This window comes from Sciurus vulgaris, assembly GCF_902686455.1.
Source record: "Sciurus vulgaris genome assembly, chromosome: 9".
Taxonomy (NCBI): domain Eukaryota; kingdom Metazoa; phylum Chordata; class Mammalia; order Rodentia; family Sciuridae; genus Sciurus; species Sciurus vulgaris.
The window spans coordinates 32207947-32227078 of NC_136469.1; the positions used below are offsets into that span (position 1 = coordinate 32207947).

Genomic DNA, 19132 nt, shown 5'->3' on the forward strand with positions numbered 1-19132 from the left:
CTTCCTGGCCTAACTGAACTAATAACCAGGGGAAGATCTTTGAATGCATGCTTGCAAAAGCTACTTTCCTTCCTGGGACCAGATTAGAATAAACTGAGAGACTAGAAAGAGTAAATTAAGCAAAAGCAATGACTAATGGGAAGACAACAAAACAAAACAAATAAACAAAAAAAAATCGATAAAATAAAAAAAGAGAAAGAATAACTATTTAAATATAGGTCTGCTATTATGTATAAGTAAAATGTATCAATTTTGAAAAAAGGAAAATTAAATTAAAAAAGTTAGCTCTGCTGCAGCAGGCTCATTAACTCTGCAAAAGCACTGTTCCAAAACACTGTTCACATGTCCTGAAAAGTTGGAAAGATCTTCTGAATGTTTACAGGTAAAGAAATCAGGATGTGGGCCTAGGGACATGAAAGGAGAACTTGCCCCCTGATCAAGGAGGTGATCAGAGGAACATCTGGAAAGAGGTGACACAATGAACTCAGAACCACTGTTAGAGTAGAATTCTTTTTATCTTCTGTAACTTGCCCTTTTCACTTCAAGATTTTTCCAGGATCATGTATACACATCTCCAGTGCAGTCACTTTCACTGTATTTTATAAAACACCACATGATGCCAGCAATTGAAGCAATTCTTCAACAAATATTCTGCTACATGTCTTGTTCTACACATAGCTGAGTTTCTCTGAGGTACACAGCAGAAATGGAACCAAGAGGCTCACCGTGAGCACACCTCCAATTGCATCAGATATTACCCGCTTTTCTTCAAAGTACTCAGGCTGATGAAGCTGAGTATGTTTTTTCACATATTTTTGGTTATTCGGGCTCCTTTTTAAATTTTTAATATAGCTTTGTAGATCTGTTTATTTAATTTTTGCTTTTCTTGTTTAAAAATCATTCTTTGCCCTCAATGCTATATAATCAATTGATTGATTTTTTTTCCCCCTCACATTTTCTTCTGTAAGATTTCAAGAATTTTCCTACTTAAATCACCTCATCTTTGATATATTGAGTGGATAAAGAATCTTATTTTACTGATGGTATATCTTTTCCCCATTTATCATACAAGATGTCTCCATTTATGTGGGATGAATTCTCTATTCTTTCCCACCGGTCTGTTTGTTAATCAAAGAGTCAATACAATAGTGTCATAATTACAGATTTTTTTTTTTTTTTTGTACCAGGGATTGAACCCAGGAGCACTTAACCACTGAACCACGTCCCCAGCCTTTTTAATATTTTATTTAGAGACAGAGACTCGCTAAGTTGCTTAGGGCCTCCCTAAGTTGCAGAGGCTGGCTTTAAACTTGTGATCCTCCTGCCTCGGCCTCCCAAATAGCTAGGATTTAATTACAGAAGTTTTATAAATTCAGATCCAGTGGGGTAAATATTTTACTTGTTCTTTTGACATTGTCTTAGTTATTTCATGATTTTTGCTCTTCCACGTGACTTCCAGAATCAGTTCGTCAAATTCCACCAAAAACTCATTGAGGTTTCAATTGGAAATACACTCAATATAATTTTAAACATTTTTGTCCTTAGGATATAGAGTCTTCCTGATACGTATGAACGTGACACAGTTTTTAATTTCATTGGTCAGATATTTATTTCATTTGCCTTTTTCATTTACCTTCACTAATATTTTGTAATTTTCTACATAAAGGATTTACACATGTTATGTTGGAATGCCCTTTAATAGGCACAGATCCTGACTTAGGGAGTTTTGAAGCTTATATAAATTGTGGAGTTCTCCTAGAGAAAAATAGGACAATAAATATAAATTCCCTACTATCCCCCTCCCCTGGAGAAGTCCACATAGTAAAGGGCCCTGAATTGCAAGTTTTGTTTTAGCTTCCAGGAAAATCTGCCCTTACCCTACAGTTGTCTTTATGAATTCAAGACATGGAATGAGATCTTTGAAAAACTGCTTAGTTTTAAAAGCGTTAGTGAAATTTTATGTGGCTCCCAGAAAAATACACTACCCTATTAATTCCAATACTTTGCCTGTAATACAGCTTGGTTTTCCATGAAGACAGTCATATTATCTGCAAGCAATGGCAATATTGTCTCTTGTTTTACTATTTGTGTCAAACAAGAAAAAGCACCAAAGTCTTTTTAAAAATGGTCTAAGAGACAATGCAGACTAAAGTTAATCATCAGAAAAAATCTGAGGCCAGCACATTTTAAGATATAAAAGTAAGATGGTTGCAATGAAGTTCCCATGTATGCAATAAATATATGGTATGGTTTATGGGATAGTACAGGTAGGTATGATTTACTCTGATGTTAAGAGTAGGTCATCTTCATAGAGATTCACAGATGCTTGGCATTCGTAACACACTACCTACCATTTCTTATCTACTAGCTACTCATGCCTCTGGTAAAAGTTGATTTGTACTTCAGATTAGTGCAAATTACTCGTTTAAGGTGGATGGTTTCTATTTAGGACATATAAAACTTTTTGTTAAACCTATAAATTTTTTTTAATTAAGGTGATTCATGGTAATAGCAAATGAATTGTTTTCAATTTTGTATTACACTCAAAGGTAATTAGAGAATTGGTTGAATAATTAAAGTAGGATGTAGCTTCCCAGAAGGAGATAGATAGCCGATAAACAACAGAGAGAATTCGGAAAGGGGTGAAGCCTTAATAATAGTAATTTTTACCTGCAGAGATTGAATACAGAACTTCTGCATTGCTTCCTTCATCGAGGTCCTTTGCAAAAACAGTTGTGACCAACATATTTACTGGCTGACCTTCCAAAACCTGTCATGAAAACACATGGCTTATAAAAGACTCAGTGAAAAGAAGCATCAATAGACCTTTAAATGAAAGAACACATTACACTAAGCATTTTTAAAAACTTTTTAAAATCCATGTACCATTCAAATGCCTACCACAGAAAAGTTACACAGGTGGAAGTCCATCAAAAGGATCCACCTTACAAATTTAAATCTTTTACTCAGTTTGAAAAAATTATCAGGAGCATTTGAACTAATTCTGCAAATAAATAAATAAAAATAATGGAAATCAAATTAACTAAGTAGTTATCTATTTTGGATGTTTTAAAATAATTCTCATTCCTCACCTTCTCAGGTCATTGTTTAAAAGGTAGTTGTTAAAATAGGCTAAAGATAAATATGACCCTTTATTTCAGGAAACATACCTTACACAGGAAACATATCTTATTAATAGGAATTTCCCTGGAAAATTGTAATGCACATGTGGAGTTCAACTCTCCAATTAAGTCAGGGTATTTTAATGATAGAATTGCAAATCTCATGATAACCTGGTACTGTTTGACTTTGGGATAATTTTTCTTTAAATATGGTTTCAAAAGATTAAAGTTATTAAATTTTTCAAGAGCTTTTTTGAGTTGTTCAGTGTGTATATTTGAGCCCAATTTGCCCAATTTATTTTAGAGTAGTAGCTGTCAAACCTTTCATTCATACATTAAAAATAAGTATAACCGAGTGTAGTAGCACATGCCTGTAATCCCAGTGACTTGGGAAGCTAAGATAAAAGGATTGCAAGTGCAAGTCCAACCTCAGCAATTTTGCAAGACCCTAAGCAACTTAGTGAGACCCTGTCTCAAAAAAATAAAAAAAAAGAAAGGTTTGGGGATGTAGTTCAATGGCAAAGCACCCCCGTATTAAATCCATAGAACCAAAAAAAAAAAAAAATTACAAGTGCCTCTAAGATATATTCACTTAGGGACATGAACTATGTGCTAATTTATTGTGCACATTGTGAAAGATGCAAAAACATACAAATGATAAAGATAAGCTAGTATAAATGTAATTAGAAGTTTATGCATATACTCCAATGACCAACTTTTACAATCTATGGAAGTACATTTATTCACTTGAGAATTACAGATTGTTCTTCTGTTCTCAACTTCCCCTTTTAGTGATGTGCATCAATTGCTCATAAGGATTTCAAAGAGGAACAAGCAAACTACTATTTAAACAATCCATGTGTGAGCATTACTGATACTGAGGTAATTATATCTGTATGTAAAGGGCAGAAATACTTTTCTCCTTACAAAACAACCGGGTGTAATTCCAGAGTATAAATATCTATTTTATTTTTTTTTAAATGTCTTTAAAAACACACGCATACACACACTTATAATTTCTAGCTCTAGAAACCTATGCAATGCCCCACCAAAACTGATTTGATAAGTTCACATGTATTACCACAAGATGGTGCTCAAAACAAATGACTAACAAATCCATCGCAAGGTTACTTCACAAACCTTGATGTGAAATTCCTTTCCAGGGAGACACTGTGGGAAAAACGGGCTGTTGTCATTGATGTCAGTAACTGTGATATAAACTACCATGGTGGCATTTCGTGGTGGGGAGCCATGGTCTGTCACCAGGACAGTCATCTGATGGTGCACCTGATGCTCACGATCCAAAGCCAACCAGCCGATCAATTCTCCTGGGGAATACAGAGCAGAGCAAAAGACATGGACACTGTCAACTAGAACCCTAGCATCACCAACCTACCCACTATAATCCAGAGAAGGAAAATCAGAGAGAAAGCTTTGAGCAAAAGCCTGATGCCTGAGATCACATACTTAGTAGTGTGACTCGTGGTACTGTTGGAAGAATTTCCTGAAGTTACTCCTGAAAATGCTACTTTTAATTGGTCACTCTTTTAATGGGTCACATTTCAAGTTATCTTCCATCAACCATTTGAACTAAAAATATGATTCATAAAAACAAATGATTTGGAGGATTTAAAAGAACTGCTTATTCTAGGCTGCCATATGGAATAATGGGAAGCACGTGAGCTATGACATCATAAGTTCTGGCTTTGAGTCCCAGTTCCCCCACCTAACATGCTCTCTGAACCTACCTCCCGGGGCTGCTATCGAAACAAACGTAATTGCACATTAAAGTATTTCATAAGCTGTAAATTATTACATTCGCAGCAGTTGTTATTCCTTGAAAACGATGGGCAAATATTTTCCTGAAAATCGTATTCTTTAGGCAATGGTTTGTCATTCATGTATATGAGTATTCATTTTTGTCGCACAAAACATATGTGCAGCAATGTGTAGTGACTTCCCAGATAACTACTAGTGTTTTATAAGCCTTATTTTATATATTTTTGCCCATGAATGTGCTATATTTATTAAATGCCCTTATGTTTTAGCCAAGGAGATTCAGGCATAAAATCCTAAGTGCCTCTTCCTATTGCCAAGGGCCTTTGGAAGCCAAGAGTTCTCTCCACCTCCTGCTGTGGAGCTCAGCAAAGCACTAGTTTTCTAACATCTTCAAAGAAATCTATTTGTGAGAAAGTGAACTGGAAGCAGCTATCAACCAATGTTCTCATTGCTAAAATATTTTCCTCTCAATTCAAATAAAATACCATTGAATTAAAAAAAACTGAAACAGGAACAAAATTCATATTTGGATAAGTTGTTGGATTGGTGAGCTTAAATGCAGTGTTTACGGCAACTATTTATAAACTACATTTAAATAGTGTTTACTATAACTGTGATTTTAATAAAGATCATATTGCAACTATATTTTAAAGTTGCAATCTGTAATTCTTTGGAAACTCCAAATCCTGAATGACAAACAGATTTTTTATTTCTTGAACCAACTCTAATGAATAGGTAGCAGCTATTCGGAGGTCAGAGGTGAAAGGACTTTGAGCTGCAGCCTGGGGCTGGTCCTGGAGATGCCAAGTCAGGGTTCAGTGGGAACTGGTGTCCAGGTCAGGGCACCAGAATGAGGAGATAAGGTGGCCTGCCTGCTCTGAAGGACACCTCCAGCCCTGCCTTGCCGCACTGTCCCTGGCAAATAAGAACAGTTTACCAGGACATCATATTTCAATCCCCTTCATATACTTCATCTCTTTAGCAATTTCAGAGCATGATGTGAAGCATGTCAGGAATTACCTCCTCTGTTCATGGCGAGGACCCTGAACTCTGAGATGAAGCTCTTTGCCAAAGGTCATACAACAAAATCATGACTGAACACCTGGTCTTCCGAATCTGGGTACTGGATAATTATAGGAAAAAGAAGACCATGGGTAACCAGCTTTAGTTTGCATATTTTTAAAAAGTTAGCAAGTGAAATAGAAGATCTGGAAAAGGAGCAGCCATATGGAATTAAGTGGCAGGACTATCCCGTATACCTGTGCAGTCACTGCTCTCCAGAAGGGACACCAGTTTAGGAAGTGAGGGGGAGTTGAAATCTAGTCTGCACCCTTTCTGGAAACCTCGAGTACTGGTGAGAAGCTCCACCTGCAGGAGGAAGGAGCACCTTCTCCCAATTCACATGTGAGGCATTAAGAACAAAGGCTGGACATTCATCAGAACTGAATTCGAATCCTGTCCCACTAAAGGGTAGGGGCACCATTAACCAAGATATGACATAAATGGAACCTTCTGGGATTGTACAGCTGGGTGGCTTCCTCTAACCTCTGACCAGCTCTGACTTCCCTGCAGCTCTCTCTCATGCTCAGTTTTCCCAGCTCTACATTTGCAGAATAAACACATTCTGTTGCAGAGATTAAAGTCCTTGTAAATTCATACAACATAAATTTTTAAGTATAACTTTTTATATTTAATTTTTAAATTAAGACTTCAAAAAAAATAATTATGCCACTGTAATTATTCCCCCTTTCCCCCTGGTTCCCTTAACAATATGAGAATGGGGACATGTGTGCATCCCTGGAGTGATTTTTAAATCTCAACTAATGGATTACTTTCTAGCTTTATGTTGATGACATTTATACTTCACAATGTGTGCCACAGAAATTTTAAAAAAATCTGCAAATAAAAATGTGGTTGGCAAAAAATAAAAAATAAAAATACTTTCCAAGGATTTATTTAATTCAATTCTGACTGTGTACCTCTAAATCAGTGTAAGAACCTTACACAGTCACGCACCACTTAATGATGGGAATATGTTCTGCAAAATGTGTCCCTAGCTGATTATCACTGTGCAAGCATCAGAGAGATGTACTTACACAAATGTAGGAGGTAGAAGCTATGTGGTGTAGCCTATTGCTCCAAGGCTACAAACTTGTGCAAACATATGACCGTATTGAATATTGCAGGCAATTGTAACACAGTCTAAGGATCTGTGCATCTAAATATATCTAAATACAGAAAAAGTACAGTGCAGATCATAGGCAATGGGAATTTTTCAGCTCCATTATAATTTTAAGGGACAACTCCTGTGTATGCAGTTCACTGTTGACCAAAATGTCCCTGTGTGACACATGAATGGCATTGGCAATGTATGAGTGGAACCAAGAGAAGTATAACTTGTCACAGATGAAATTCTTTTCAGTTTTAACTTCATTTTAAAGTTACACAATACTATAATCAAATACTACATTTACCAAAAATTCATTTTATCTGAATGTACAAATGCTATACCTAAAAGATTTTTCTCAATCCTGATTTTAAAGGAATAGCTGGAAGCTACAAAATGCTACCTGTATTAGGATTTATCCTGAAGAATTTTCCATCAGACAAAAGGAAATAGGATAGTTGTCCGTTCTTTCCAGAGTCTGGGTCATAGGCTGTAATTTTGCCTATTACCCCCGGTGGAATAGGGTTCTCTTCAACTTTCAAAAACAACACGTCATGCAAGAAGGTCGGGGGATTGTCGTTCTCATCCAGGACGTGAACAATGACTGAAGCGCTCACATTTTGCAAGGATCTGTCCTCCAGGATCCAGGCGAACACTCGGAAATGATATGTCTGTGTGGCTTCATAGTCGAGCTGTCGCCGCAGATACAGCCAACCCGAGTCAGGGTGGATTCCAAAGGCAGCCGCATCTACACTGTGCTCCAGTGCATAGCGCATCGGCGAGATCGTGTGCTGGGGGGAGGCCTGGATTTGCAGGATCTGTGTTGCCAGCGAGAGAGATTCACTAACTTCCACTTGATAGACCAAATTTTCAAAAGTCAAGGCTGGACTTTGTTCTTGTTTTTCGATAGCTACAGTCAGCATCAGCAGGGATGCCCGAGGAGGAGCGCCACGGTCCTTGGCCACGAGGGTCAGGGTGTGTTTCTGCGGGACATCACCTCCCAGGCTCCCACTGAGGTACACCACCCCAAGCCCTGGGTCGATGGTGAAGAGGCCTGGGTTCTGACTGGCGATGGAGTATCGGATGAGCCCGTTCAGCCCGCTGTCTTTATCTTCTGCTCGTGCAATGTACAAGGCGGTGCCCGCAGGTGTGGTCTGCGAGATCCGGATCTCATCAGAGGCCGTGAGGAACTCAGGGCGGTTGTCATTGACGTCCAGTACGGTGACGTTGACCTCGGTGCTGCTGCAGACTGGGGAGCTGCCAAGCTGCGCCTGGACCGTCAGAACAGCCATGGGCTGCGTTTCATGATCTAGAGGCTTCTGGGTGCGAATGGTGCCCAGCCAAGGGTGAATGGAGAACTTTCCGTCCAGATTGCCAGAGGAAATTCTGTAAAAGATTGGTTCTGAGGAATCTGAAAAGGGAGAGAAGGCAATCATTAAATGCCACAAGAATGCACGTGCTGGAAATGCTGAAAGTGGAAATATTAACATAAGCCTCATCCATGCAGAGCGCTGTGGAATGGCTTTCTTCGTCCTCTACTCTCCAAGCCTGTTGAAAAAAGTGGACACGCAGATTAAATTTTTTTTTTTTTTTTTTTTTTTTTTTTTTTTTTTTTTTTTTTGTGGACAAAGGGAACATCCAAAAGAGCAAGCCACAGGATTTACTAGCTTTCTTCATCGTTTTTGCATTAGGGGAAAAAGGAAAGATATTCAGAAAACAATTTGCACCCCCTTTTTCTATATTTAAGGAAGTCAAGTTAAGTTTCTGTTGATGTTTCTGTAGGATATCTACCTGGGCACAGTCAATAACCCCCACAGAGCTTGAGAAGAGGGAGAGAAGAGAGGACAGGAGGGGACCAGAAGGAAGACAAACTCTTCGGAGAGGTAATTCCCATGTAGGACTCTTCATCCTGTACATATAAAAGGGAGTTATACAAGAATATTTACCCACATACTATTTGGACTACCAAAATTTTAAAATTATTCAAATAGATAGCAGAAAGGAAATGTTTAAATAAAACACATCGAAGTTGAAATACTATACGACTTATTTAATGAGACAGAATGATGTTCAGCTTTCCTGGAAAGCTGCATTTTTTTTTTATACTCCAGTGATAAAAAAGTATAACAGAATAGGATGGATTTTGGTAAAAAAAATTTTTAAGTGTGTGTTTTTTGGTAGGACATATTCACTTTCTGTACTGTTTTAAACTTTCTTTTTAAAAATACCTACTTCTTTTGTTATTGCTAAGAGAACTGTAGGAAGGATAGAAACGATGGTGAGAGAATGAAAAGCAAGTCACACCTTCTGCTGTCTCAGCTCATCTTGCCGGGAGAGAAGGGAAGTATGCTTCAAGATTGGACAGCCCAAGAAAACAGCGAATTTCCGATAATGGACTTTAATGCAGTATCAGTACTTACTCAAGGACTCTCTGGCCTTCACTGTTCCAACAGGACTGTCTTCAGGCACATCTTCATAAACTGAGAAAGTATACTTGGGTCTTTCAAATTCAGCAGGTGCCAGGGCTGTCCAGAGGACATGTACAGTGACATCAGCATTAACGACAGCTGTGAGTCCACCACCATCTCGGGCACAGACGGTCAAAAAAAGAGTAGTTGGTTCCAAATGACTAAGAGTTGATGTTAAGTAAATAATCCCTGGATAGGGGGAAGAAAGAATTAATAAACAGATGCTATGCAATAAATACAGAGAGTTACAAGACCTAATCTGTTAAGTCTGCTGTGCTGTTTATGTGTCAACTTGATTGGATTATGGGGTGCCCAGATAGTCGATCAAACACTGTTCTGAGTGTATCTCTGAGTGTATTTTTTTCCTTTGTTAATTTGTTCTCTTTAGACATGCATGACAGTAAAGCATATTTTGACTTATATACATATGGAGTATAACATTCTAATTAGGATCCTATTCTTACTGGTGTATATCATGTGGAGTTTCACTTGTCGTAAACATAGGAAAGTCATGTCTGATTCATTCTACTGTCTTTCCTATGCCCATCCCTCTCCCTTTCCTTCATTCCCTTTGTCTAATCCAATGAACTTCTCTTCTTCCCTCCCACCATCCCTGCTTACTGTGTGTTAACATACAAATATCAGAGAGAACATTCAGCTTTTCATTTGGGGGGACTGGCTTATTTTACTTAATAAAATGATAGTCTCTAGTTCCATCCATTTACCAGCCATAATTTCATTCTTCTTTATGGTTGAGTAATATTTCATTGTGTATATATACCATATTCTCTTTATCCATTCCTCTGTTGCAGGGCACCCAGGTTGGTTCCACATTTTTGTATGATACTAACACTTGACTCTGTAGAGTGAATACAGTAGACTGTTATCTCTAACACGGGTGAATCTCATACAATCAGTTGAAGACCTGAATTGAACATAAGAACTGATCCTGTTATACATAAGAACAAATTCCTCCTGTCTGCAAAATGTAATACTGGTTGTTTTTTCATGCCTTCACCCTCTGATGAAATGTTAGTTCTTCCTGGATCTCAAGCCTGTTGGTCTTCAGTATGCAATAAACCAATGACTCTCCTTTTCTGATTCACCCTGCAGATCTTGGGAAATGCCAGCCTCCATAATTGCATGATGCAATTCCTTAAAATAAATGTCTTCATAGATGTGAATATATACATATACATGTAAATGGCAGTTGACATGTGTATACACACATGTATGCACACATACTAAAACACACTCATTCTATTGGTTCTATTTCTATAGAGAACCTGAATTGACACATCTGTTTTATAACCAAAGAACTTGTGCATATTTGAAACTGGTGCATATTCTGTCAAGAGAACAGTATTTTCCCTGGGCTTAAACATTAGACATTGTGAAAGCATGTTAACTCACCAGAAGAATATAAATTCTGGTACCTGGTTGCCTGACTATCATATCACCAGCTCAAGATGATGGAATCAGAGTCTGCCCCACAGTCTGACATGTCCTAAGGTGGGGCTAATATGGGTAGAGGGTAATTGCAATCTCCCCAGATGCCAGGGCACTAAGCCCACAGGAGAAAACTGAAATGACTCTTCTAAGGCATTCCTGAACTTGACACCCCAGGAGGAAGTTCTGTTCCTCAACTGATTCCACTTTTTGCTGGTGAGAAGATATGATACAATAACTGTCTGTAAGAAAACTTCAGTAAGTGTTAAAAGCATGGGGAAAGAGTGGTATTTGAGGCTTATGAATGCAGCGTGTGAGAGAAGGAGGTGTTTATGGTTAAGCTGGGGAGAGACTCAGTAACTCTGAGATAACCAATTATTTAATTTTGCAATATTAAATGTGTAACTGGTTTGAAAGCATGAAAATAGATACAATGGAACCAATTTCAGAAATGAACCTGTTCATTTTAATGAGACAGAAAATACATACAAACTCATTGATAAGCAGAAAAAATATGGCTGCAACTTATGGACTCTGATGGTATAACTCGTCATCCTATCAGTTAAAAGAAGAAATACTGTAATCTTTGCCAGTGTATAAGGAACTGGTAAACACATCAGAAATATCCAGTTTTTAGGCATAAAAAATGGACACCCATTCAAATTCTTTCTTTTTAAAGTCAAATCCGTCCCTTTCACAGGGGATAGATTCCCTATTCATATTTCCGTCCAGAGTTGAATGAAACATGAATTATTCCTTTCTGGCATATTGTATCATGAGTAACCAAAGCCACTCATCTTGCCTGACTTCCTTCAAACGTACCACCCCCCTTACCTCCCCCTGCCCAGCTTTATTGAGGTATAATTGACACATGAAATTGTACCAGTTCAGGGTGTGCAAAGTGATGATTTGAGACATAATTGAGTTACCCTGTTCTTTCATAGTTTCTTATCTAACCTGATTTTTAAATCATTTCCCAAGAGATTTAATTTTCCTGAACATACTTCAAGTTGATTATCTTAATCTGGGCCCCAAAGTGAACACAGCTACAGATTAATCTCACCATTCCAAAGCAAGCCCAAATCCAAAGTATGAGGATACTACAAAATACTAGTAATAATACCAACTATTATTAGGCCATCTTTAGCAACCATATTAGAAAAGGGGTGCTAATTGATTTTGTGGCCCACCAAAGCCCTAAATACTTTTTAAACAAATTTCTAGGTCAAATCATTCCCATGTGTTATTGGTCTAGTTTTTAAAAAATAATAGAATATAAATTGTTTCATTATAAAAGACAGTGCTTTTTTAAGTAAATGGAATTTATTTTATTTATTTTTAAAATTGGGGTGAAGTCCAATTGAAAATTTACACGTTAAAAACCAGCAGTGAATAATTATAATCTTCCTTAGCTTTGACTGTATCATTAAATAAAATATGTATGGGGATTTAGAAATTAACATCAATGTCATCATCCATTTGCTTACTAAGTTGATGTGAAGATAAAATATTACTTTACACATTCTAAAAGCAGGAAGCAATAAATGAGTTTTCAGAAACACCATATAGTGTTCACAATGCTTGTTTCTAACTTCTAACTGCCCCTTCCTGTTATGACAGGTACTTAAGATTCCTATAGCAAAGAAGCATCTGACCCAGAAAACTAACCTTTAACAATCAGAAAGCTTAAAAGGTGGGTCTGGGGATATAGCTCAGTTGGTAGAGTGCTTGCCTGTCAAGCATAAGGTCCTGGGTTCAATACCCAGCAAACCCGCCCCGCCCCCCCCAAAAAAAAAGTCTGAAAGGTGAGTCTCAATTCCAACAACAAATGTTACTTCACCTTTATGGGAAGATTGCAATACTCAGCACAAATTACTTCCAGAAGTGACTTTTTGTTTTCTTTACTTTTATTGGTTATTTTTAGCTATAAATGACATTAGGATTCATTTTGACACAATTATAAAAGCATGGAACATAATTTGTTCCAATTCAGTCCCCAGTACTTCCCCTTTCCCTCCCAGCCTCCCTTCCCCTATTCCCTGCCCTATACTCTCCTGATCGTTTTTCTTTTTAACCTCAGGCCAGTGGATGTACGTGATGGTGAGACTCACTGTGGTATATTCATACACGTACATTGGAAAATTAGGTCAGGGTCATTTTACTGTTCTTTCCTTATTCCATTCCTCTTCCCTCACCTTCAATCCGCTTTGACTAGTCCACTGATAAAAACCTGTGCTTCATTAAAAAATAAAACTCACACCGAAAAAAAAAAAAAAAAAACCCAATCAATAAATGAGCAAAGGAACTGAACAGACACTTCACAGAAGAAATACAATTGATCAACAAATACACGAAAAAACGTTCAACATTTCTAGCAATTATAGAAATGCAAATCAAAACTACTCTAAGGTTTCATCTCACACCAGTCAGAATGGCAATTACCAAGAATATAAGCAACAGTAAATGTTGGCGAGGATGTGGGGAAAAAGGTACACTCATACATTGCTAGTGGGACTGTAGATTGGTGCAACCACTCTGGAAAGCAGTATGGAGATTCCTCAGAAAACTTGAAATGGAACCACCATTTGACCCAGCCAGCCCACTCTTTGGTTTATACCTAAAGGACTTAAAATCAGCATACTACAGTGATGCAGTCACATCAATGTTTATAGTAGCTCGATTCACAACAGCTAAACTATGGAACCAACTTAGGTTCCCGTCAACAGAAGAATGGATAAAGAAAATGTGATATATATACACAATAGACTATAGCTCAGCCTTAAATAAGAATGAAATAATGCATTTGCCAATAAATGGATGCAGCTGAACATCAGGCTAAGTGAAATAAGTCAATCCCAAAGAACCAAAGGCCAAATGTTTTCTCTGCTATGCGGATGCTAATTCACAATAAGGGGTGGGGGGTCTAGGGGAAAATAGAGTTACTTTGGATTAGGCAGAGGGGAATGAAAGGAGGGAAGGTGGTATGGGAGGCAGCAAGGACAGTAGAATGAATCAGACATTATTATCCTATGTGCATGTATGATTACATGACCTGTGTAACTCTACATCATGTATAATCATCAGAAGGGGAAGTTATCCTCCATTTATGTCTGATGTGTCAAAATGCATTCTACTGTCATGTATAATTAAATCAAATTAAAAAGAGAGAGAGAAAGAGAAAAATGCCCATCCCCAAACCCATCCTGGGCAAACAGGATTTGGGAAACAGGGCAAGGTGTACTATTTAACAGCTACCAGGAATTCTTCCATATTAAAGTTTGAGACTCGCTATTCTTGAGAAAGGAATAGTTTGGCATGTATTTCTGGTGGACCCTGGAGGGAAAATCTAAAAGGAAATGTATATCACCCAGCTCCTTTGTGTCCATATTTTTAATTGACTTGTTTTGGTTGTTTCAAAGAAATAAAGAAAGAGGATATGCAAACACACCCTCTAGGTTTGTCTAAAACAATAAAATAAAATAAAACTCAAATGATACAATACTGTCTGCAGAAAAAAATTAAAAAGTCCCTCTCTCCCCACTCATCCCCACACTCTTCATATATATTCTCACAGATTTAGCTCAATTCCAGTTATGGGGAAAATTTGAAAGATTTTATTTTACCCTTTTGAAGATGGTGACATTGAAAAAATGAACATCTCTCTCAATAGGCACAACTAGTCTTCCTATTTCCAGACTGATTCTTTTTGGGCTGCTTTTCTGACTGAAGATAGTCTTCCTGAAATCCAAATCCAGACATATCCATGCCTCCCCAAGTTTTCAGCATATGATTCAAATGCCTCATCTGAACATACCAAACCAGTCATAAGTTAGCTCTTTTCATTTGTTTTAGTTTGGCTATGAGGTGTCCCTTCAAAACTCCTATATTAGCACTGTAATATTCTGAGATGAAATAATTGGATTGTGAAAGCTGAACCCTGATCAGTCCACCAGAGTTTGAATGGACTGACTGGGTGGTAACTGCAGGCAGGTGGGGCATGGCTGGAGGAGGTAGGTCACCAGGGTGTGCCCTGAGAGGGTTGGTCTTCCTGTGGCCCCTTTCTCTCTCTCTCCCTGTTTCTCTGCTTCTGGATCCCACCGTGAGCTGAGCAGCTTTCCTCCCCTGGGCCCTTCCCCATGGTGTGCTGGCTCACCTCGGGCCCAGAGCAATGGGGGTGGCAGTCTATGGACTGAGACCTCTAAAACCATGAATACCAAATGAACTTTTCCTCCTCTAAGTTGCTCGTTAGGTATTTTGGTCAGAGTGATGCAAAAGCTGATGAAAACACCATTTCTGTAACCCCATGTCATGACTTTCTTTTTTTTTCTCAGCAAAGTACTTATCATTTCCAGAACAGATGGTGCTCTTTTCTATTTGAATTACTGTATCCTTTTCCCAGAACAATTCTTCATCGACTTGACTTGATGATTTCTAGTCATATTTTAAAGAACAGCTCAAGTCTTGCCTAATGCAGGTAGCTTTCACTTATCTCCACAGAGCCAGATACCACACTTCAATGATGCTATAGTGGTCTGAGAATATATACCTACTATAAACACCTTATACTTATCAGTTTTTATATGTTTTATCATTCACTTCCTTATTTGTTAATCACTCAATGATTTGTTAATAAAATCAAATCACAAAATTTATTTGAAAAATATTTAGACAACAATTTAATGTCCATAATAAAACAGATCAAAATGAAAAATACAAGAAAACCAAAAGTTAATGGTAGATAAGTATAGATAGTGTAGATGAAAAAGAAAAAAAATGTTAATAAATATAATAATGCTCAAACTCACTAATAATAATGAAAATGTGAAATTAAAACAATTGTCTCTTTATTTCCCCCTCAGTCCTAAATTATTTGTGATAATACCTAGGGAGTTATCATGCCTGAAATCCTGCTAAGCAAGAATGTTAGAGTACAGAACAACACATACAGTTTACTTGTAAACAGTGACACACTAAATGTGTAAATACAGAAATAAGCATACTGGAAAACATGGAAGGAGATGAACAATGATCAAGGAAGGTCACCTTTGTGGGTGGATATTATGCAATTATGGGACATCTCACTTTCTTTCCTCTTTGTTTTTGGTTTTACTTTTTTTTTGGTACCAAGAATTGAATCCAGGGGTGCTTAATCACTGAGCCATAACTCCAGACCATTTTTATTTTTAATTTTGATACAGCCTCTTGCTAAGTTGCTAAGATGCTGAGGCTGAACTCAAACTTGAGATCCTCCTATCTCAGCCTTCCAAGCTGCTGTGCACATAGCAAGACATGTCACTTTCTACTATAGTTTTGGGTTTTTTTCTTTTCTTTTTTTTTTTTTTTGAATCAGGGATTGAACCCAGAGGCACTTTACCACTGAGCCACATAACCAGCCATTTTTTATGTTCATTTAGAGACAGGGTGTCACTGAGTTGCTTAGGGCCTCACTAAATTGCCAAGGCTGGATTTGAACTCGCAATCCTCCTGCTTCAGCCTCCTGAGCCACTGGGATTACAGGCATGTGCCACGGTGCATGGCTATATCCCTATGCTTTAAAAATATTTAACAAAGAGCATATGTCAACATAGTATTTAGAAAATATATAGATTAAAATACTAAGGATATTTAGAAAAATAAAATATGTTACTGAAAGAGACACATGCAGTCATGCACCTCAAAATGTTGTTTTAGTCAATGATGGAGCACATGTTTGACAGTGGTCCTATAAGATTAAACTGAGCAGTGACATTGCATCTATCTGTGGAAGTACACTCTACACATGCTTTGTAGAATGCATCCCCATCATTAAGTGATGCATGACTGCAGATACCAACTTTCTTTAGAGCTATGAAAGAAAAACTTGAGTACCATAGTAAAGATTTAGATTGAACCTTAAAATGTGTGCCTTAAAAAATAATTACATGACACTTCTCTAAAAAATAGCATTATTATATAAAAATATTCAAGGATGAATATCAATAGAAATTTTAGGACTAGCACGTTGTTTAAGAGAGCTATTTTCCATTAAATGATTCCCTGAGGTTCAGATAAACATGCTCTGTAGAAATTGTCTTTATAAAACTGTTTGAACATAAAACAATGATGTGTCAAATACTCAAATTATTAGTCAAAAGTGACATGGTAATATATGTATGAAATAGAGTTAAAAGAAAAAAAAAACAAGAAATAAGGAACCTCAGTACTTTTTGTGGGGGGCCGGAGGGAGGTACTAGGGATTGAACCCAGGGACACTTAATCACTGAGTCACATCCCCAGCCTTTTTTATATTTTATTTTGAGGCAGGGCCTCACTAAGTTGCTTAGGGCCTCACTACGTTGCTGACACAGTCTTAGAACTGGCAATCTTCCTGCCTCAGCCTCCTGCTCCTAGGCTGTGCCACTGCGCCTGGCTAGGACTGCTAGTTCTAAGTGCGCCTTTTGATAAGGAAGTTGTTTAAAGTTACACGTAAACAGTGAAATTCTGCACAAATGTAGAACTTTGCATATGGCAGCCATTCAGAGAAATGAGTTCATAGGAGAAGGGCAAGGAATCCTACTTCCTAAAGAGAAATACCTTAAAGGTAAAACAAGCCCTTTAAAACAAGCAAAACCATAAACGTGCCTGAACTTACAAGGTAAAGTCCTCTAGTAGCAGTTTTCCTCTAGGATTTGGAAAAGAGAAAAAAAAAAGTTCCTTATAATTTTCTCCATTTCTCATTTTACAAAAGTCTAAGAAATAGATACATCACTCTGGGAGTATATACATACATGTGTGTGTGTTGTGAGTGTGTGTGTGTGAATGTTTATACATGTAAATATATTATGTACATATCCACATGTTCATAATGCATACACGTATGTGTACATACATTTGTACATTGTGTATAAAAGGTACACATGTCACGTTAATATATGTACATATTATGCTCATCTACCCAAAATTCCTATGTAATGATGGGATAGTCAATGTTTGTTGTACAAAACACTTGTTCACCAATTGCCATGCTCTAAGTAATTGTCCTCAAATGTCAAGAACCCCACTGATTTCTGTATATGTCGCAGCCTAATCACTCCAACAGTTCATTACAAATCAGGATGATGATAACTCCACTAGCAATATCAGACAGTTTTAATTCCTTTCTGAAAGTGATTGATTCTTATGTCAACTATTTCCAGAATTCTAGTTTTTTCAGTTCATTTTTTTATTAAAGATTATTCAACTAAGAATCATCACCCCCAAAGAAATGAACACAATTGGCTAATGCACTTGTCTTTGAACTTGCAGGGATCCGCTGCACTGTTATAGAATAGGTCATGGCTCACAAAGACCTCTCAGAACTGGTAGGTCAGTTCCCAATGTGTATACTTATACATTCAATTTCCTCTTTTGTTTCTTTAAATATATTAAGTGCATTTTTTTATGGTCATGGTCCAGTCAGGAAAATGGAAACCACAATAGCAGTTTCAGAGGATATTTAATTAATTAATGGGAATAGGAAAGGTAAAAAGGGGATGGTGAATGATAACTCCAGAAGGCAGTGACCTTCTCCGGGTCATCAGAATCAAAACAGAAAAGGCAGCATTACTATCTTTATCAGAAGGAAGAGGATGAGGAGCCACGGTGTGGCTTAAAGCTCCCAGGTAGTACCTGATCACAGTTCCCAACGTTCTGAGGCATCTCCTTGCAGCTGATACTTAGGTGTCTCATGGGGTGACTTACAGCCATGTCCAAAGGGCAGGGCCAAGAGAGGCTCAGAACACTGTGCTGTGGCTGCTGTAATCTGAGGAGGTGTGGAAAGGGTGATATTCACTGTTCAAGAAGGCACTCAATGGCTGACCGTGGCGTTTCTGAAGGGAATGGTGTAGTTGTTGCCAAAAGACAGAATATTGACCACAGAGAAAAGCATGTAAAAAGCTCCTTCTATCCTCTGACTTCCAATTTCCCCATTGACAGAACCTATCTAGAAGCAGCTGCGATGGTGTCCTGGGGTACCAGCACCCATGTGGCAGGGCCTGCTGAAGGTGTCTAGACCACAGCTCTGCAGGGCCCGCTGCCAACACTGAGATTCAATCATGCCCAGCGTGGAGCTCAGTGCCCTGAGCTTTCCTCATGCAGTGTCTCTGGATCAACCTCTGTTGCTCTTTTGC

At 37.9% G+C, this 19132-nt stretch overlaps 1 protein-coding gene across 2 annotated transcripts in view; it reads right to left on the reverse strand.

The window, feature by feature from the left end:
* The window catches only part of DCHS2 (dachsous cadherin-related 2), a 260418-nt gene that overhangs the window by 89254 nt on the left and 152032 nt on the right, over positions 1-19132 (reverse strand). For both annotated transcript variants that reach the window (XM_079152922.1, XM_079152921.1), the window contains exons 4-7: positions 9489-9725; positions 7472-8479; positions 4263-4450; positions 2671-2770 (exon numbers count right to left, since the gene is read on the reverse strand). In XM_079152922.1, the coding sequence (XP_079009048.1) occupies positions 2671-2770; positions 4263-4450; positions 7472-8479; positions 9489-9725 (1533 nt within the window). The remainder of the gene's footprint in view (positions 1-2670; positions 2771-4262; positions 4451-7471; positions 8480-9488; positions 9726-19132) is intronic.